Source organism: Mustela putorius, unplaced genomic scaffold (assembly GCF_011764305.1).
Source record: "Mustela putorius furo isolate JIRA1106 unplaced genomic scaffold, ASM1176430v1.1 tig00000832_pilon_pilon_pilon, whole genome shotgun sequence".
Taxonomy (NCBI): domain Eukaryota; kingdom Metazoa; phylum Chordata; class Mammalia; order Carnivora; family Mustelidae; genus Mustela; species Mustela putorius.
Genome location: NW_025421491.1, coordinates 7301 through 23470, shown reverse-complemented (window position 1 = coordinate 23470; position 16170 = coordinate 7301). Strand labels below are relative to the sequence as shown.

Here is a 16170-nt window from a genome sequence, read left to right as displayed (position 1 = left end):
AATATTTCTGTATAATTAAATTTCACATCTGAGGACGTGTATATAATTTTATGTACTGGTAAATCAATTAGCTCCCATTTAATTCTTTCATCTTAGAAAACAAGTACAGATATTTACATCTATAATAAACTTACCGTCTAACACAATTCCAGCAATTTCTCTCCCAACAGGAAAGAAATCTTTCTCCATCTTCATTTCTGCCAGAAGCTAAATCATAACAAAGACCGCTTACTGTTAGAATAACTCCTGGCCCCCTCTCATACATAAGGAAAGTAAGAGCAAAAATCAGGCCATAGAGAAACGCAAGTATGATTTAATTTTTGGAGTTAAGACAAAGCAAGTAACTTCACAAAATAAGTTTCTATAGTAGGAAACCAAGAGTTTGCAGAGTAATTAGTTGATCTGTAGAATTTACAAATGGGTATTATTATTCAAATTATCATTAACATCCTATGTTTAGCATTTTTACTTGTCAGGTAAGAAGGGAAGTAATAGTCAAAACTCTTCTTGGTTAACGAAGTACTTTTTTTTTTTAAAGAGTTTATTTATTTATTTGACAGACAGAAATCACAAATAGGCAGAGAGGCAGGCAGAGAGAGAGGAGGAAGCAGGCTCCCTGCTGAGCAGAGAGCCCAATGCGGGGGCTCAATCCCAGGACCCTGGGATCACGACCTGAGCCAAAGGCAGAGGCTTTAACCCACTGAGCCACCCAGGCGCCCCTGACTAAGTACTTTTACCAGTCACTTCATTCTGGTGGGGCGAAGGGAGTCTGGAGAGGACACTGTTGAATAAAGGGGATGTAGCCAAATAGAAGAAAAGGTTCTCCATTTCCACATCTTTCTCACAAGTCTTAGGTAAGGGGTAGGCAGGAAAAAGTGATGGAGATAACATAAGGGAAACTGCCATACAATTTCAGACTGGAGTTTCTTTTTTAAAAGGGTAGATGATTATTTTTTAAAGATTTATTTATTTCCTTTTTTTAGGGAGAGAGTATGAGAGAGAGGGGCAGAGAGTGAGGGAGAGAATCTCAAGCAGACTCCCTGCCCAGCGTGGAGCCCAACATGGGGCTCGAGCTCATGACCCTGAGATCACAACCTGAGCTGAAACCAAGAGTCGGACACCTGTCAATTGTGCAGCCCAGGAGCCCCAAGGATTTATTATTTTTTAAAAGGATAAACTATTTTTTAATTTTTAAAAAATTAGTTTTCAAAAAATTATTTTATTGGATTCTGAACCAATCAGGTACTTGACTTTTAAAGTGGCAGACTGTACATAAACCTATAGCTTAAGTTCCTGCCACATATACTTTTATAATGATACTAAAGATGCTAGGCATATTTGAAGGTATAAGATTGTAAGAACCACAAAAAGAATAAACTGAAATAATCCTTTTGTATATTTCCTTTATTTTAAAAATTTCTGATCACCTGTATATACCTGATGGCCAGAAAAGTCTCCTTTTCAATGTGGAACTTTATGCTTTTCCTAAGATGTTCTTATGACATGCTTATAGAAATATGGGGTGTTCTACAATATTTCTTCCATGCAGACTTTTACAGAGCTTTAATCATGTCACAACTGTATCCTGTGGTTATATCTCAGGGTCCTGGATAGAGCCTGCTTCCCCCTCTCCGTCTGCCCCTCCCCCTGCTTGTGCTCTCCTGCTGTCAAATAAATACACTCTTAAAAAAACAAAAGAAAACCATTGCATCCTGTGCCCTTCATCTACCACAAGCATTTTCTTACATTACTACACAGTTTTTATGAACATTGTGTTTCAGAGTTGGGCAATATTCCATTAAACTGATTTTACTCTAATTTACTATTTCTTTCTGTTAGACATGGAGAGAATTTTCTGAGACTAGGGATTTCAATGAATTTTTCATAGACTATCTTGGATGGTCTGAATGTAGAACTTGGCAGACAAGGAGTAGTGAGTACTAGCACTTCCAGTGAAAGGATTTCAAGGCATCTGACTAATTCACTTCTCAAGTCATGTTCCTGTTGTCCAGTGGAAACCTATGACCTTGTTCAGTAATTCTGCTAAATGTGACTATCACAGAAGGCTTTTAGATTCCTAGAAATTATGATGGCATTATAACCCAGTAAGTTAGGGGTCCAGTAGAGCCACAGTATTAATCTTTATAAAACTGAGTAAATGGACCTGCTTTATTTATCATGGCACATTGAACCGCACTTTATTTACTATCTGAAGACTCTTCCTGTACTTCCTGTAAATAATGGATGATTACTGTGGGGCGGTATGAGGCTGGGGATGTGTTAAGTATGAGCAAGAGAAATGACGAGAAGAATATGAATACGAACCCTTTCTAAACACATTAACTAGAAATATCTACAGAATAGTGAATAAATCATTGATTAGATTTCTAGGTTTACTTTTGCTATTTATAAAAGTAATTTCTTCCTTGGGGTGCCTAGGTGGCTCAGTAAGTTAAGCCTCTGCCTTTGGCTCGGGTCATGATCCCAGGGTCCTGGGATCGAGCCCCATGTCGGGCTCCCTGTTCTGTAGGGAGTCTGCTGCTCCCTCTCCTTCTACCCCATCCCTGCTTGTGCTCTCTCTCTCTCTCATATAAATAAATAAAGCCTTTAAAAAAAAAAGTAACTTCTTCCTTAATAAGCCTGAGTAATTGTAAATTCTCACAATGTAAAGGAGTTTATAAAATATTTTTATATAATAATATAAACTGTCTGACTTCATTTAATAACTTATTTTTAATTAATTAATTAATTAAATTTTAAACTATTTTCTTTATTTGACACAGAGAGACATAGTGAGAGAGGGAATACAAGAAGGGGGAATGGGAAAGGGAGAAGCAGGCTTCCCGCTGAGCAGGAAGCCCCATGTGGGGCTCGATCCCAGGACTCTGGGATCATGACCTGAGCCAAAGTCAGACACTTAACAACTGAACCACCCAGGGGCCCTAGATAATAATTTAATACAGAAACAAACAAGCTGACATTACCTTTTTTCCCTAGCTCTTTTAGTCTTCTAAGGATGTTAATTTTTTGGCACTCAGAAGTCATTTATCGTTATATGTTTGTATACCAAATATGCCAGGAAACTTTCATTTGACTTTTGGTCAGAGTAAAAGCATCATACCTTCGTATTTATCTGGCTCAGAGCACAAGCTTTAACTTGAAGTTTCACATAGTTATCCTCTACAACAGGAAGATTTTCCTAGAACCAAATAACACATTTCTTTGAGAACATGCCTTTCTGTTGTGAAAACTGTCATGCTAACTGAACAAAACTAAACAGACCCCAAATCCTACAGCCAACTTAACTGAGAAAGCCACAAGTAATTATCCCATAGTATATGAAAAAAAAAGAAAAAAAGAAAGAAAAGAAAAAAAAAGAAGGGGAATTTTGCGGTGAAATGTTTAAAAAGCCATAGTTATTTTAAAAATGTATAGATACCAACTGTGGATCTATGTATAGGCAATACATTTTTAGGGTAAAAAGGAGAGCAACAAATACTGTACTTTATTTCAATCAAAATAATCTCAAAGCATCAAATCTTCACACATACAGGGATATCCTAACACGCATGACACATAGCCTTCACTGATTTTGGAATTTTCTTAATGCTATAAATGAAATTGTCTGGTGTTAGCTGTGTATCTCTTATTTAACATCTGTCTTAGACATTTCAGCATGCCCCATGGGATTTTGGGGTCAAAACAGAAACCTAACGAATCTTAATTACCCCACTATTCCACAGCCAGATATATCTTCAAAGGCAAAGTATCATTCACAACTCAGGGATTCAAAGTCACCCGCCTGTATGATTTATGAAATATAGTATCCCTTCTGCCAAATACCCCTATGCTGGTACCAATCATTTAAATATTCCCCTCAGCTCCTGATATGGCCAAAAATGAGATCAAAAGCTGGGTATGAATAGTTACTTTTGTAGGCCCCCCTACAACCTATCAAAGAGATCACGGTTTTATTTGGCTTGAACACAATACTCTGGGAGTATCTCTTTTTAAGTTTCAGATTTGATAGTATTTGATGATATTATGAAGATATTCAATATTATTGATTAATGTGTGGATTTTATGATGATGGTATGAACCTGTGTATGATTCTTCCCGAGCCCCAATTAAACCTCTGAGACCTTGATCCTGACTCAGTGGCAGAAGACAAGCTGTCTGAGATTTTGACCTTGATCCTGATTCAGTGGTAGAAGACAAGCTGTCTGAGATTTTGACTCCTAACTGACTAATTTTGGAGTTAGTAAAAGATAACAGAAAAACTGGATTGTATTCATGATCCAGAAATTCTTATTACTATCATGAAATAAACACAGCACTTAGTTTTGGGCCCTAAGTTGACAGTGGAATGATTTTGGCTTGCCACAGACCTTTCAAACAATCACCAGTATATGCAAATTCTATTACATGTTCTGAGAGTGCGCAAGAGTGAGAAACAGTTATGAGTTTAGTGAATGAGGTAATTTTGCAAAGCTCAGAATTTGGTGTGGAAAACAATGCTCTTACACCTCTTTCTTTTCAGAACACGGGAGAAATATTTTCTGAAATATGGCTACAATCTGAATACTCACTCTATTGTGGTATTCTGAATAGGTTGGGTTAATTCTGCAATTATTCTGTTTTCCTAATTTGTTTTATACCACCACCTTGAGGAACTAAAAACTCTTTTGAAGCAACTCTTCCAAAAATATAGTTATATTATAATACGGAGTACCAATTTCACATAAGATTAGAGGAGTTTGTAAGTTTCATTTAAGTAATTTTTACTCAGTTCCACTCAAAATAACTTATAACAGGTCATTTAAAATTGGTTCTATTACATAGAGAAAATAAACTACCTTTTTCTTTTAATAATTAAATAATTTTTCTTACCCTTTCTTGAAATACAAATGTTATTTCTTCATTTGTAGAACTCTTTTGAAAATATAAGCCTTTCATAGTCACCTAAAAAAAATTCATATGTATATATATAAAAACATGAAATAAAATGTTTTCCCAGACCAAATAAAAGCAAAAATTGAAAAATAATACTGCTAAAGGATAAAATGTATTTCTAAATGTACCTTTCTTTTTTTTTTTTAAAGATTTTATTTATTTATTTGACAGAGAGATCACAAGTAGGCAGAAAGGCAGGCAGAGAGAGAGGAGGAAGCAGGCCCCCTGCTGAGCAGAGAGCCCGATGTGGGACTCGATCCCAGGACCCCGAGATCATGACCTGGGCCGAAGGCAGCAGCTTAACCCACTGAGCCATCCAGGCGCCCTAAATGTAGCTTTCAAACCAAAAATTCAGGTAAGTCTTGAAAGTGGTCAAACAAGAGAATATGCAACACTCTCTGAGTACATGTTTTACCAAGAATGGGCTTAGTTCAACCTTTCAAACCAAGGTGAATTTCACTTTGCTAGTCAATAAAAATTATTAGATATACTTAAAAAATTTTTACCAGAGCCACAGATCTCAATTTTAATTACCAAAGGTGGTATTTACAGGGCTTTCAAGTCCCCCCCCCAACACTTTTTTAAAAAAGATTTCTTTAGGGGTGCATGGGTGGTTCAGTGGTTGGGTGTCTGCCTCCGGCTCAGGTCATGATCCCGGTATTCCAGGATCAAGTCCCACATCAGGCTCCCTGTTCTGCGGGAGGCCTGCTTCTCCCTCTGCTGTTTCCCCTGCTTGCATTCCCTCTCTCACTGTCTCTCTCTGTCAAATAAATGGGTAGAATCTTTCAAAATAAATAAATAAATATATATATAAAGTGAACAATTCAGTGTTTTTTTTTTTAATATTTTATTTATTTATTTTACAGAGAGAGAGAGATCGCAAGTAGGAAGAGAGGCAGGCAGAGAGAGAGGAGGAAGCAGGCTCCCCCCTGAGCAGAGAGCCCGATGCAGGGCTCGATCCCAGGACCCTGAGATCACGACCCGAGCCGAAGGCAGAGGCTTAACCCACTGAGCCACCCAGGCGCCCCAACAATTCAGTGGTTTTAAAAAAAGGATTTATTGGGGCTCCTGTGTGGCTCAGTAGGTTAAGCCTCTGCTTTCAGCTTAGGTCATGATCTCAGGGTCCTCGGATTGAGCCCTGCATCTGGCTCTCTGCCCAGCAGGGAGCCTGCTTCCCCCCTCTCCCTGCCTGCCTCTCTGCCTACTTGTGATGTCTCTCTCTGTGTGTCAAATAAATAAATAAAATCCTAAAATATATATATATATATACACATATATATATATACATATGTATGTATATATGTATACATACATATGTATATATATACATATGTACATGTATATGTATACATGTATATGTATATATGTATACATACATATGTATATATATATGTGTATATATATATTTTTTTTTTAGGAAAAAAAATGGAAAAGAGTACGAGAGAGCAAGCACTTAGGGACATGCACACACACGGTGTGGTGGTGGCAGAGGGAGAGGATCTCAAGCAGATACCCCATTAAGAGTAAAGCCCTACATGACTGGACCTCAGGACCCTGAGAATCAAGACCCTAAGATCAGAACTCAACGGGTATCAAGCGTCTGATGCTTACCAGACTGAGCCACCCAGGCAACCCAGGGCTTTCAAATCTTAAAAAAGACCATTAAAAAGAAAAAGTAAATTGTCAAGACACTCACTAAAGTCATACCCCTAATTCTTCTGTATCAGTTTATAAACCATTTAATGGAAGTATTAAGCCTGTATTCTGTGAACTTCTTGAAGCATCTCTAAGGATTCCACAATTGTTTAATTTTCAAAATATCGTTGACTCATGAACAATACAAGTTTGACCTGCACAGGGCCACTTATACATGGATTTTTTTTTTTTTAATAGTTCTAAGTAATCTCCACAGCCAATGTGGGGCTTGAACTTAAAACACTGAGATGAAAAGTTGCAGCTCTACCAATTTGAGTCAGGCAGTCACCCCTCCCTACAACTTTATTTATTTTTATTTTTAGAGATTTTCTTTATTTATTTGAGAGCAGCCACAAGCAGGGTAAGGAGCAGAGGGAGAAGCAGACCGGATGCAAGGTTCCCTCCCAGGACCCTGGGATCATGACCTGAGCTGAAGGCAGAGACTTAACTGACTGAGCCACCTAGGGGCCCCATCCCCACAACCTTAAATCCAACCTCTTCTGCCTGACTTTCAAGGCTGTCTAAAAGGAATACTCATTGTCTCTGATCTACTTTACTCCCCTGTTTTTCTAACACATATTCTCTTTCTGAGCTAGTCCGTGTGACCTCACGCCATCTGGTCATCCCAACACCGGGTCATCCCTGTCTCAGGACTTAACAGGCAGTGCTTTCTCTCTTGAGATTGTGCCAAACTTACTCTACAGATTCTGCCAAGTGAACACAACCCAAGTCTTACTCCTTCTCTGAAATCACCCCCAGCGAAACTCAATCTATCCTATCTGTTCCATGCTTCCAGATTTCATTACATATCGACAAACAAAACCCTGCTTTATTCACTTAATAACTAGCAGGTTTTCCCAGCTACTGCTTGGAAGAGTCAATTTCTACGACTATTCAATAAAGAAATCACTGCTCCTACTCAGTCTGGAGCTATTAGTAGTTCCTTTTTGAGAGATGAAACAATTGCGTCAATACTCAATACCTTGATTTCCAAGCAGCTCCTGTTGTAATTCTGGAAGCCACTGTCTTCTCTGCCTATCTCATTTTTTTTTCTTTAAAGATTATTTACTTATTTTAGTAACCTCTATACTGAACGTGGGGCTTAACTCACAAGCTGGAGATCAAGAGTTGCAGGCTCCTTTGACTGAGCCAACCAGGTGCCCCTGAGCAACGCATCTTAAAACATATGGCATGTTTTGCACGTTTCCCAGATCAGTGGTCACAAGGGCATCTTCCTGCATATACCCCAATTTCAAAGACTCTCGAAGATAAGAGCTTGTTTGTATCCCCAGGGTCCCCTGGTCCCCATAGGCAAATACTATTAATATGATGACGTATACTATATACATTATACTATATACTATAGAATGTATACTATATACACGATAATACATGATAATACTATATATATGATAATGTCAACATTTTTAGTCAGATTGTCCTAAATGGTTCCTCTAAATTAAAACTGGCCTGCTTAAGGTGCCTGGGTGGCTCAGTGGGTTAAGCCTCTGCCTTCGGCTCAGGTCATGATTCTGGGGTCTTGGGATCAAGACTTGCATTGGGCTCCCTGCTCAGCGGGAAGCCTGCTTCTCCCTCTCCCTCTCCTGATGCTTGTGTTCCCTCTCTCACTGTATCTCTCTCTGTCATATAAATAAACAAAATCTTAACAAAAAAATTTGGCCGGTTTAGTAGGAAAAAAAGTAGTTTAGCTGGTCTAATAAAAAACCATGTGGGAACAAATATATCCTCAAAGTTACAAAGTGAAGAAAGGGAAGTGTTTTCAGAAAAGTGGCCAGAAGAAAACTAAGAACATGTTATTTACTTGTTTTGCAGATCACCAAAAGGAATACTGAGTTCTTAACACTAAGAAAATGGTAGAATGGATAGTATAGTTTCTCAGGCACTGGTCTAGATTAAATGGAACACTTACTCCACTATTTAATATCACTTTTATTGAATGTAAAGATATTTGCACACAGAAAATAAAATAACAATATCTTTTTTTTTTTCCCCACAGTCGGAGAGTGGGGGAGAGGGGCAGAGAGAGAGCTCTTTAGCAGCAACATCAGGCTTGATCCCACAACCCTGAGATCAAGACACTTAACTGAATCATCCAGCTTACTATTTTATAAAATAAAAATATAAATTAAAATATAATAAGATAATGCTTATCATGCCATTTCTAAAAATCAATGTCAGGTAAAATTTCAAAATTATATGTTCTACTGTAAACTTTGTGACAAGTGTTACATAAAACTCTTAAATGAAAATAAACCTGTTTAGAAACATAGGCTAGGGCCACCTGGGTGGCACAATCATTAAGTGTCTGCCTTCGGCTCAGATCATGATCCCAGGGTTCTGGGATCAAGCCCTGAATTGGGCTCCCTGGTTGGTGGGAAGCCTGCTTCTCTCTCTCCTACTCCCCCTACTTGTGTTCCTTCTCTCGCTATGTCTCTCTGTCAAATAAATAAATAAAATCTTAAAAAAAAAAAAAAAGACCCCAAAACTGTAGGCTAATATGCCCTATAAAAAGAATAGATTTTATATTTTAACATCAGATTTTTTTTTTTAAGATTTTATTTAATTATTTGACAGAGAGAGAGATCACAAGTAGGCAGAGAGGCAGGCAGAAAGCGGGAATCAGGCTCCCCGCTGAGCAGAGAGCCTGGTACAGGGCTCAATCCCAGGACCCTGAGATCATGATCTGAGCCAAAGGCAGAGGCCCCAACCCACTGAGCCACCCTAGGCGCCCTTAAAGCGATTTCTAAAAAACCAATGGGAAGAAACTTTGAATGGTTTCCTTTTCGTTATAACAACAACGTGAACTCCATTTGCTCTTCTGCTACACTTAATCTCTCAAGGAGCTCATGTATTAATAATTGTAAATAAAACCACTACAGACTATTCCTTATCTACACTTTCAGACCACAAGTGTTCTGAGAGTATCAGATCTAGCTCAAATTCAACAGACACAAAACTGGAGTCATCCTGGGGCACCTGGGTGGCTCAGGCAACCAACTCTTGATTTCAGCTCCGGTCATTATTCAGGGTCGTGGGACTGAGCCCCACATCTGGCTCTGTGCTGTTCGAAGTCTGCTTGTCTCTCTCCCTCGGCTCCTCCCCACACACTCTCTCTTCCTTTATAAATAAATAAAATCCTTTTTTTCCTTTTTTTAAAGAAGATTTTTATTAAAGAGAGAGAGAGAATGAGCAAGGAAGAGGGGCACAGGGAGAAGAGGGCTCCCTACTGAGCTGAAAGTCTGACATGGAACTCGATCCCAAGACCCTGGAATCAGGGCCTGAGCCAAAGGCAGATGCTTTGTTGACTGAGTCCCGAGGTACACAATAAACAAAATATTAAAACAAAACAAAACAAAATAAAACAACAACCCAAAAAACTGGAGTCACCTTTTCCCAAGACAAGATTTTTTTGGTACTAATCTTCTGTCATCAAGGATAATTTAGAGGCTATCATAATTCCTTCCTCTGTATCAAGTTATTGACTCAAGTCTCCTTTTCCTTTATGATGTCCGGGCTCACTTGTTCATGTTTGGGTTTGATGGGCGTTAGCACAAATGATGTGCTAACACTGCAATGTCTGCCCTCAGCTATGGCCACACACGGCTGAGTGGCTTAATATCATTCCCTCATCCAATCCGCCTATGGACAACTTAATTCCTGGAAGCCCAAACTCTTATATGCTCACATTTCTATTACTGCCCAATATCAACTTTGCAATATTGTGGCCATTTGTCATCAGGATTCAATAGTAACATTTTTTTTTTAAAGGATTTTATTTATTTATTTGACAGAGATCACAAGTAGGCAGAGAGGCAGGCAGAGAGAGAGGAGGAAGTGGGCTCCCCGCTGAGCAGAGAGCCCGATGTGGGGCTTGATCCCAGGATCCCTGGGATCATGACCTGAGCTGAAGGCAGAGTCTTAGCCCATTGAGTCACAGGCGCCCCAGCTCCCTCTGCTTCTTAAAGAGAGAGGCAAATGCATGGTTGTAATAATTGGAGGACATCTCTGCATTGCGCAGGCAACAGTCTCTAGAAATCCTTATACTCCAAGGACACTTTGCATAAACAGTACACAGCTGTTTGCTGCATACAACTGCACTAGTTGCATAAAACTCCTGACAAGATGGCAACAGAACACGGTGACAGGGCTCACACCTGGCTAAACCCCTGAAAAGCTTTTCTAGCTAATAATGTGTGTTTTCAGAACTTGCTTTTGGTAGGTGAGTGAAGGGCAGAGGGAGCGGGAGAGAGTGAATCCCAGGGAGGCTTTATGTCTAACAGATCTGGACACCCAGCTTGATCTGACCATCAGAGATCATGACCTGAGCCAGGATCGAGTTGGATGTTTAACCAGCTGAGCTGCCGAGGTGCCCCAAGAACTTTCTATGTTCACATTTTAAGTATCTAACTTCAATCTTTGGAAAATTCATTAAGTTGCATGCTTTCTATCACTAGAAGTATTTAAACAGAGGCTGAATAAACATTTACAGTGGCTTCATAAACAGGATTCAAGCAGCAGCTGAAGAAGATGGGGGATAGCATGATCATATTACAGGTACAGCCTCTTCTGATTATGGCAATGGTATGATGTGATTATGACCTTTTCTCCTTTATGCTACCTTAATGATGTGACACCAGGACAATGCAGGTGGTGATGAGGGAAATAAGCCATTGAGGAATCCTTCCTAAATCTCTACCACACTCTCCCTTCTCTCCAATTGATGTAAACAATCATTTTTTAACTAAAATGACTGTAGTTTGTAAATGCTTATTTAATTTTCCCATCCACTATAGGGCCTTTAAGAAACCATTTCTTGCTTCAGAAGCAAAAAAGGAATTTTAATTTTGATTAAATATTTACTAGTAAATCCACAATGAAGAGAAAATAATTCAGAAGATGTGTGTATGGGACGCCTGGGTGGCTCAGTTGGTTAAGCAGCTGCCTTCGGCTCAGGTCATGATCCCAGCGTCCTGGGATCGAGTCCCACATCGGGCTCCTTGCTCCACAGGGAGCCTGCTTCTCCCTCTGACTCTGCCTTCCACTCTGTCTGCCTATGCTCGCTCTCGCTCACTCTCTCTCTGACAAATAAATAAATAAAATCTTAAAAAAAAAAAAAGATGTGTATTTCCTACAATATGTAAAAACAGGAAAAATATTTCGTAAAATATCATATTTTAGCATGTGTAGACATGTCTATTTTTCTCTTCTAATCATAAAACTCACCTTAGCTCAGCATAGTACTGTTTGGTGGGTCTAGAAAAACCATAATGTCATTTTTGAAACATTCAATGTAAAGTTCAGAGAAGCAAACAGTACTTTTAAGAATAACTAAAAAAAAAAGATGCAACCACAAACAAAATAAAAAAAACTCTATGACTGCACAGTGAAATATTTTAAGAATTTCTAAGCTTTCTCATTCCTCTTTCTTCAGGGAGGTACACAAATGAATCAAGACACATTACTGGCCTGGATATAGTACTGGGGAAGTAATTTTTTTATTACTTATAATACAGCATGGAGGGGCACCTGGGTGACTCAGTTAATTAAGCCTCCAACTCTTGGTTTCAGCACATGCCATGGTCTTGGGGTTGTGAGATGGAGCCGAGTCCGGCTTCGAGCTCAGTGCAAAGTCTGCTTGTCCCTCTCCCTCTGCTTCTCCCTACGTGCTTGCTCTCTCTCTCTCAAATAAATTAAAAAAAGAATTTTTAAAAAATTTTTAAATTTTTTATTTTTTAAAGATATTATTTATTTATTTGACAGCGATCACAAGTAGGCAGAGAGGCAGACAGAAAGAGAGGAGGAAGCAGGCTCCCTGCCGAGCAGAGAGCCCAATGCGGGGCTCGATCCCAGGACCCTGGGACCATGACCCGAGCCGAAGGCAGAGGCTTTAACCTGCTGAGCCAGGCACCTCCAAAAAAGAATTTTTTTTTTTAAAGAAAGATTTATAATACAGCATGGAGATGGCTCAGTTGGTAGAGCATGCAATTTTTTGGTGAAGACTTTATTTATTTTAGAGTTAGACAGAGAGCACAAGCAGTGGGGAGAGGCACAAGCCGACTCTGTGCTGAGAGCAGAGCCCAACGCGGGGCTCCATCCCACCACTCCAAGACCACAACCCGAGCCAAGATGAAAAGTCAGACACTCAACCAACTGAGCTCCCCAGGTGCCCCTACAGCATGCAACTCTTGATCACGCCCTATGTAGGGCTGAAGCTTACTTAAAAATATACACAGCATGAAATATTTATAATACTACCAAAATATGTCACTCCAACTGATAGGCAAATTGACCTTTTATGAGGAAACGTGCTGTTTCACCTCTCAACGTTTCATCTGCCATAAACTGGACCAGAGGCATCAATGAAGTGAAATTACTGATTAAAAAATAACAATCATACACTATAGCGGTTGACAGGATTTAGAAGTCAAAATTGACCCAAGTCTGAATCCTGGCTATCCTACTTATTGCTGTATGGCTTTAAGCTACTCAATTTTAACCTTGTAGGCCTTCGATTCCGTATCTCCAAAATATAATAGTTACCTCCAAGGGTTGTAAAGATGAAACACAAGCAAAGCACTCGGTACAACACCCGGCACAAAAATCACCGCTCAGTAAGTGCTGGTTGGCTATTTTTGCTCTTATTTCTGCAAACTGGGCAGAGAACCTCTCTAAAGTAGTGCCCAGGCCCATCTCACAGAGCAGCAAAGGGTTTGGTCACATGCAACCAACCCTCTGAGCTTTCGCACCTTTTAGTTTCTTGCACAGGGCACCTCAATCATCTGGACCTGCGCCGTCCAAAAACAAGGGCCACTAGTCCACAGGTGGCTAAGGAACCTGTGAACTCTGTGTATTTAGAACTGAGGCCTTTTGTCAAGGTAAAACCCACATTCGATTTCGAAGACGCTAAGGAAAAAAAAAAGGAATTGGGGCGCCTGGCTGGCTCATGCCGTCTAAAGCAGGCTGCTCTTGATCTCGGGGTTGTGTGTTCAAGTTCCTCATTGGACGTAGAGCTTACTTAAAAAAAAAATCAATAAATACAAGAATTTATAATATTTCAATTTTAAGGTAACTGATGATGGGTTGAAATGATAAATATTGGATGTACTGGCTTAAACGAAAGTGCCTCGCATTACACCTGCATTGAGCAGAGCTGATGCAGACAGAACACCCGGTTACTCAGAAAGAGGACGAGCCGCTCCAGGGAGCTGGTGAGAAATGCAGAGTCTCGGGCCCCGCCCAGACCTACCAGTTCAACATCTGACTTCAACATGATTCTGAGCCGTTATCTCCGGAGTTTTTCGCTGTTTCTCTTAAGTGGGCAAACCCGACCGTATAATCACGTAAATGGGACTACCCTTGCTTTGTGTATGGTTCACCGATAAAGGAAAGCGAAGGAGGAAAAAGCGGTGGCAGAGGAGTACGAGAAAAAGAAAAAGAAACTCAAATTCTAGCACAAAAAGAAAGCTGGGGTGGGGGTGGGGGTAGGAATCCAACCTGGGAGTTCAGTGGAAGGGAGCTTCGATTTTTGCTTCTATAAATGCAGAGGGAGATGCAAACTGAGATAAAACCTACCATCCAAACCCGCAAGGATCAGGAAATCGTCAGTCAAGTCTTTCCCGCCCCTCAGCGGCCTCAGCTAAGCTAGGCCTGGGCCCGACGCGGTCTGGCGCTGGGGTGCAACGCCAACCACCATGCACCCCAGGGCTGCACGGTTCCGCGAGGCGTCCAAAGCCCAAAGCCCCGCTTCCCAAGACACAGAACCCGGGTCCGGGGGCTCACCTGCCTCTGAGCTGCCCCAACGGCCTGCGTCTTCGCCACCGCCACCTTGGAGTCCTTTTGCAGAGGGCCCGCCCCCGCTTGCCCAGGCGCTGCTCCCATTGGCCAGGTAGCTCGTCACTCCTGGACCGGAGGCTGTGGAGAACGCCATAGCAACCGAACTCGGAACTACATCTCCCGGAATGCTCCGCCAGGTGGAGAAGGGTGGAGCCAGGGGCTACCAGTAAATGGGCGAAATTGTAGTCTCCCGGATAGATTCCGTTTTATGTAAATTTCTGTTAAAGACCACACCCTTCCTCGTTCCGACCGTTTGCCCTACCGCCTAGTCTGGACTGTGACCGCCTTTTTTTCGCCTCTACCTTGTTCTATCCTTTAAGACCTTTCGTGACTAATTTAGTTGAGTGCCTCCTACCCAGTGCCTCGCGCGACAACGGGTAGATGGACCAAAATCGTGAAACAAAATCTCCATAAGCTCCGTCAGGGAAATCCCAGACCAGAAGCTTTTGGTTACGCCTTCTGGGAAGGGGGCGGGGAGACAAGGCCGTCCTCCCCGCCCACACCCTTTGCGCTTGCTGATTGGCTACTTTGGCTGTCACTCCGTCCTCTTCCATCTTTTTTAATTGCCCCCTCCCTCTCTCCTGCGGTGGGCGGGCATAGCGGTAAGGGGCGGTGAGGAGGTGCGGGCCTCTTCTCCCGATTGGCCGACTGTTCGTTCCCACCCATCAGTGGGCGGAGATGGAGGGGTGGAGGAGGGCGGGAGAGGCTGCGGAGGGAGATGAGGAGATAGGTGGGAGCGAGGGAGCGAGGGAGGGAGCGAAGGAGGTAGAGAAGAGCGGAGGAGAGGGGAGGGAGCGCAGCTTGGTTGCTCCGTAGTACGGCGGCTCGCGAGGGAGAATCCCGAGCGGGCTCCGGGACGCACGGGCCGGCGGGCAGGCGGGCGGGGATGGTGTGCGGGGCTGCGGCTCCTGCGTCCCTCCCCGCGGCGAGTCAGCTGCACTGATTTGTCCCTGGGGCTGCAGCGCGGACCCGCCTGGAGATGAGGTGAGGAGCGGGCTGGACCGCGGCGGCCTGGACGGGGAAGCGGCGGGGGCGCGGGTCGGCGCGGGGGTCGGCGCGATGGCCGCCCGGGGCGCCCGTCCCTCGGGCGGGCGCGAGTCCCGCGGGCCGCCCTTCAGCCTTTGCCGCGCGCCCCGGAGGCGCGGCCCCCGCGGCCCCTGCGCCTCGTCCTTCCCCATCCTCCCGGGGGTGGCGGCGGGGCGGCCGGCTGGCCGGCGCGGGGAGGCCGGGACGCCGCGGCGGGCCGAGGGGGTGGCGGCCGTGGACGGGCGTCGGGCTGAATGGGCGTCCGCAGCCCCGGCCGGCCGAGCGCGGTCGCCTCCCTCCCCAGGGGGCGTGGGGGCGGTCGGCCCTTCCAGGGCTGACCTCGCTGCCCTCGGCCGCCTGAGCGTGGCGGGCTGGCCAAGCCTCGCCTCCCCGCCAGCCTCTCGGGGACCCGGAGCTCGCGGGGAGCGGCATCGCGCCGCCCGCCTCTCCCTCGGGCCTCGAGTCCCCGGCTCTTCTCTTTCTCTCTGTCGCGTGCCTGCAAAATCGCTGTCAGTGAAGGGCAGCCAATGCCGCTGGGCCCTGAGTCGTCCGGCCGGGGCGGACTCTGATGGCATTTAGCAGAAAGCGGCTCTGCTTTCGGTGGGAGCGCGTCCCCGGGGTCCGCCGCGGCTCCTTCCCTTT

The 16170-nt window shown here is 43.1% G+C and overlaps 1 protein-coding gene across 6 annotated transcripts in view; it reads right to left on the bottom strand.

Moving 5' to 3' along the window:
* Positions 1–14927, bottom strand: part of CRYZL1 (crystallin zeta like 1) — a 40562-nt gene extending 25635 nt beyond the window's left edge. Inside the window, exons 1-4 of one of the 6 annotated variants that reach the window (XM_045085136.1) lie at positions 14449–14927; positions 4891–4962; positions 3122–3199; positions 135–207 (exon numbers count right to left, since the gene is read on the bottom strand). In XM_045085136.1, coding sequence (XP_044941071.1) covers positions 135–207; positions 3122–3199; positions 4891–4962; positions 14449–14547 — 322 coding nt within the window. In that variant the 5' untranslated portion in view covers positions 14548–14927. The remainder of the gene's footprint in view (positions 1–134; positions 208–3121; positions 3200–4890; positions 4963–14448) is intronic. The other 5 variants (XM_045085135.1, XM_045085132.1, XM_045085131.1 and 2 more) reach the window with 5 other exon arrangements.
* Positions 14928–16170: the final 1243 nt, after the last annotated feature.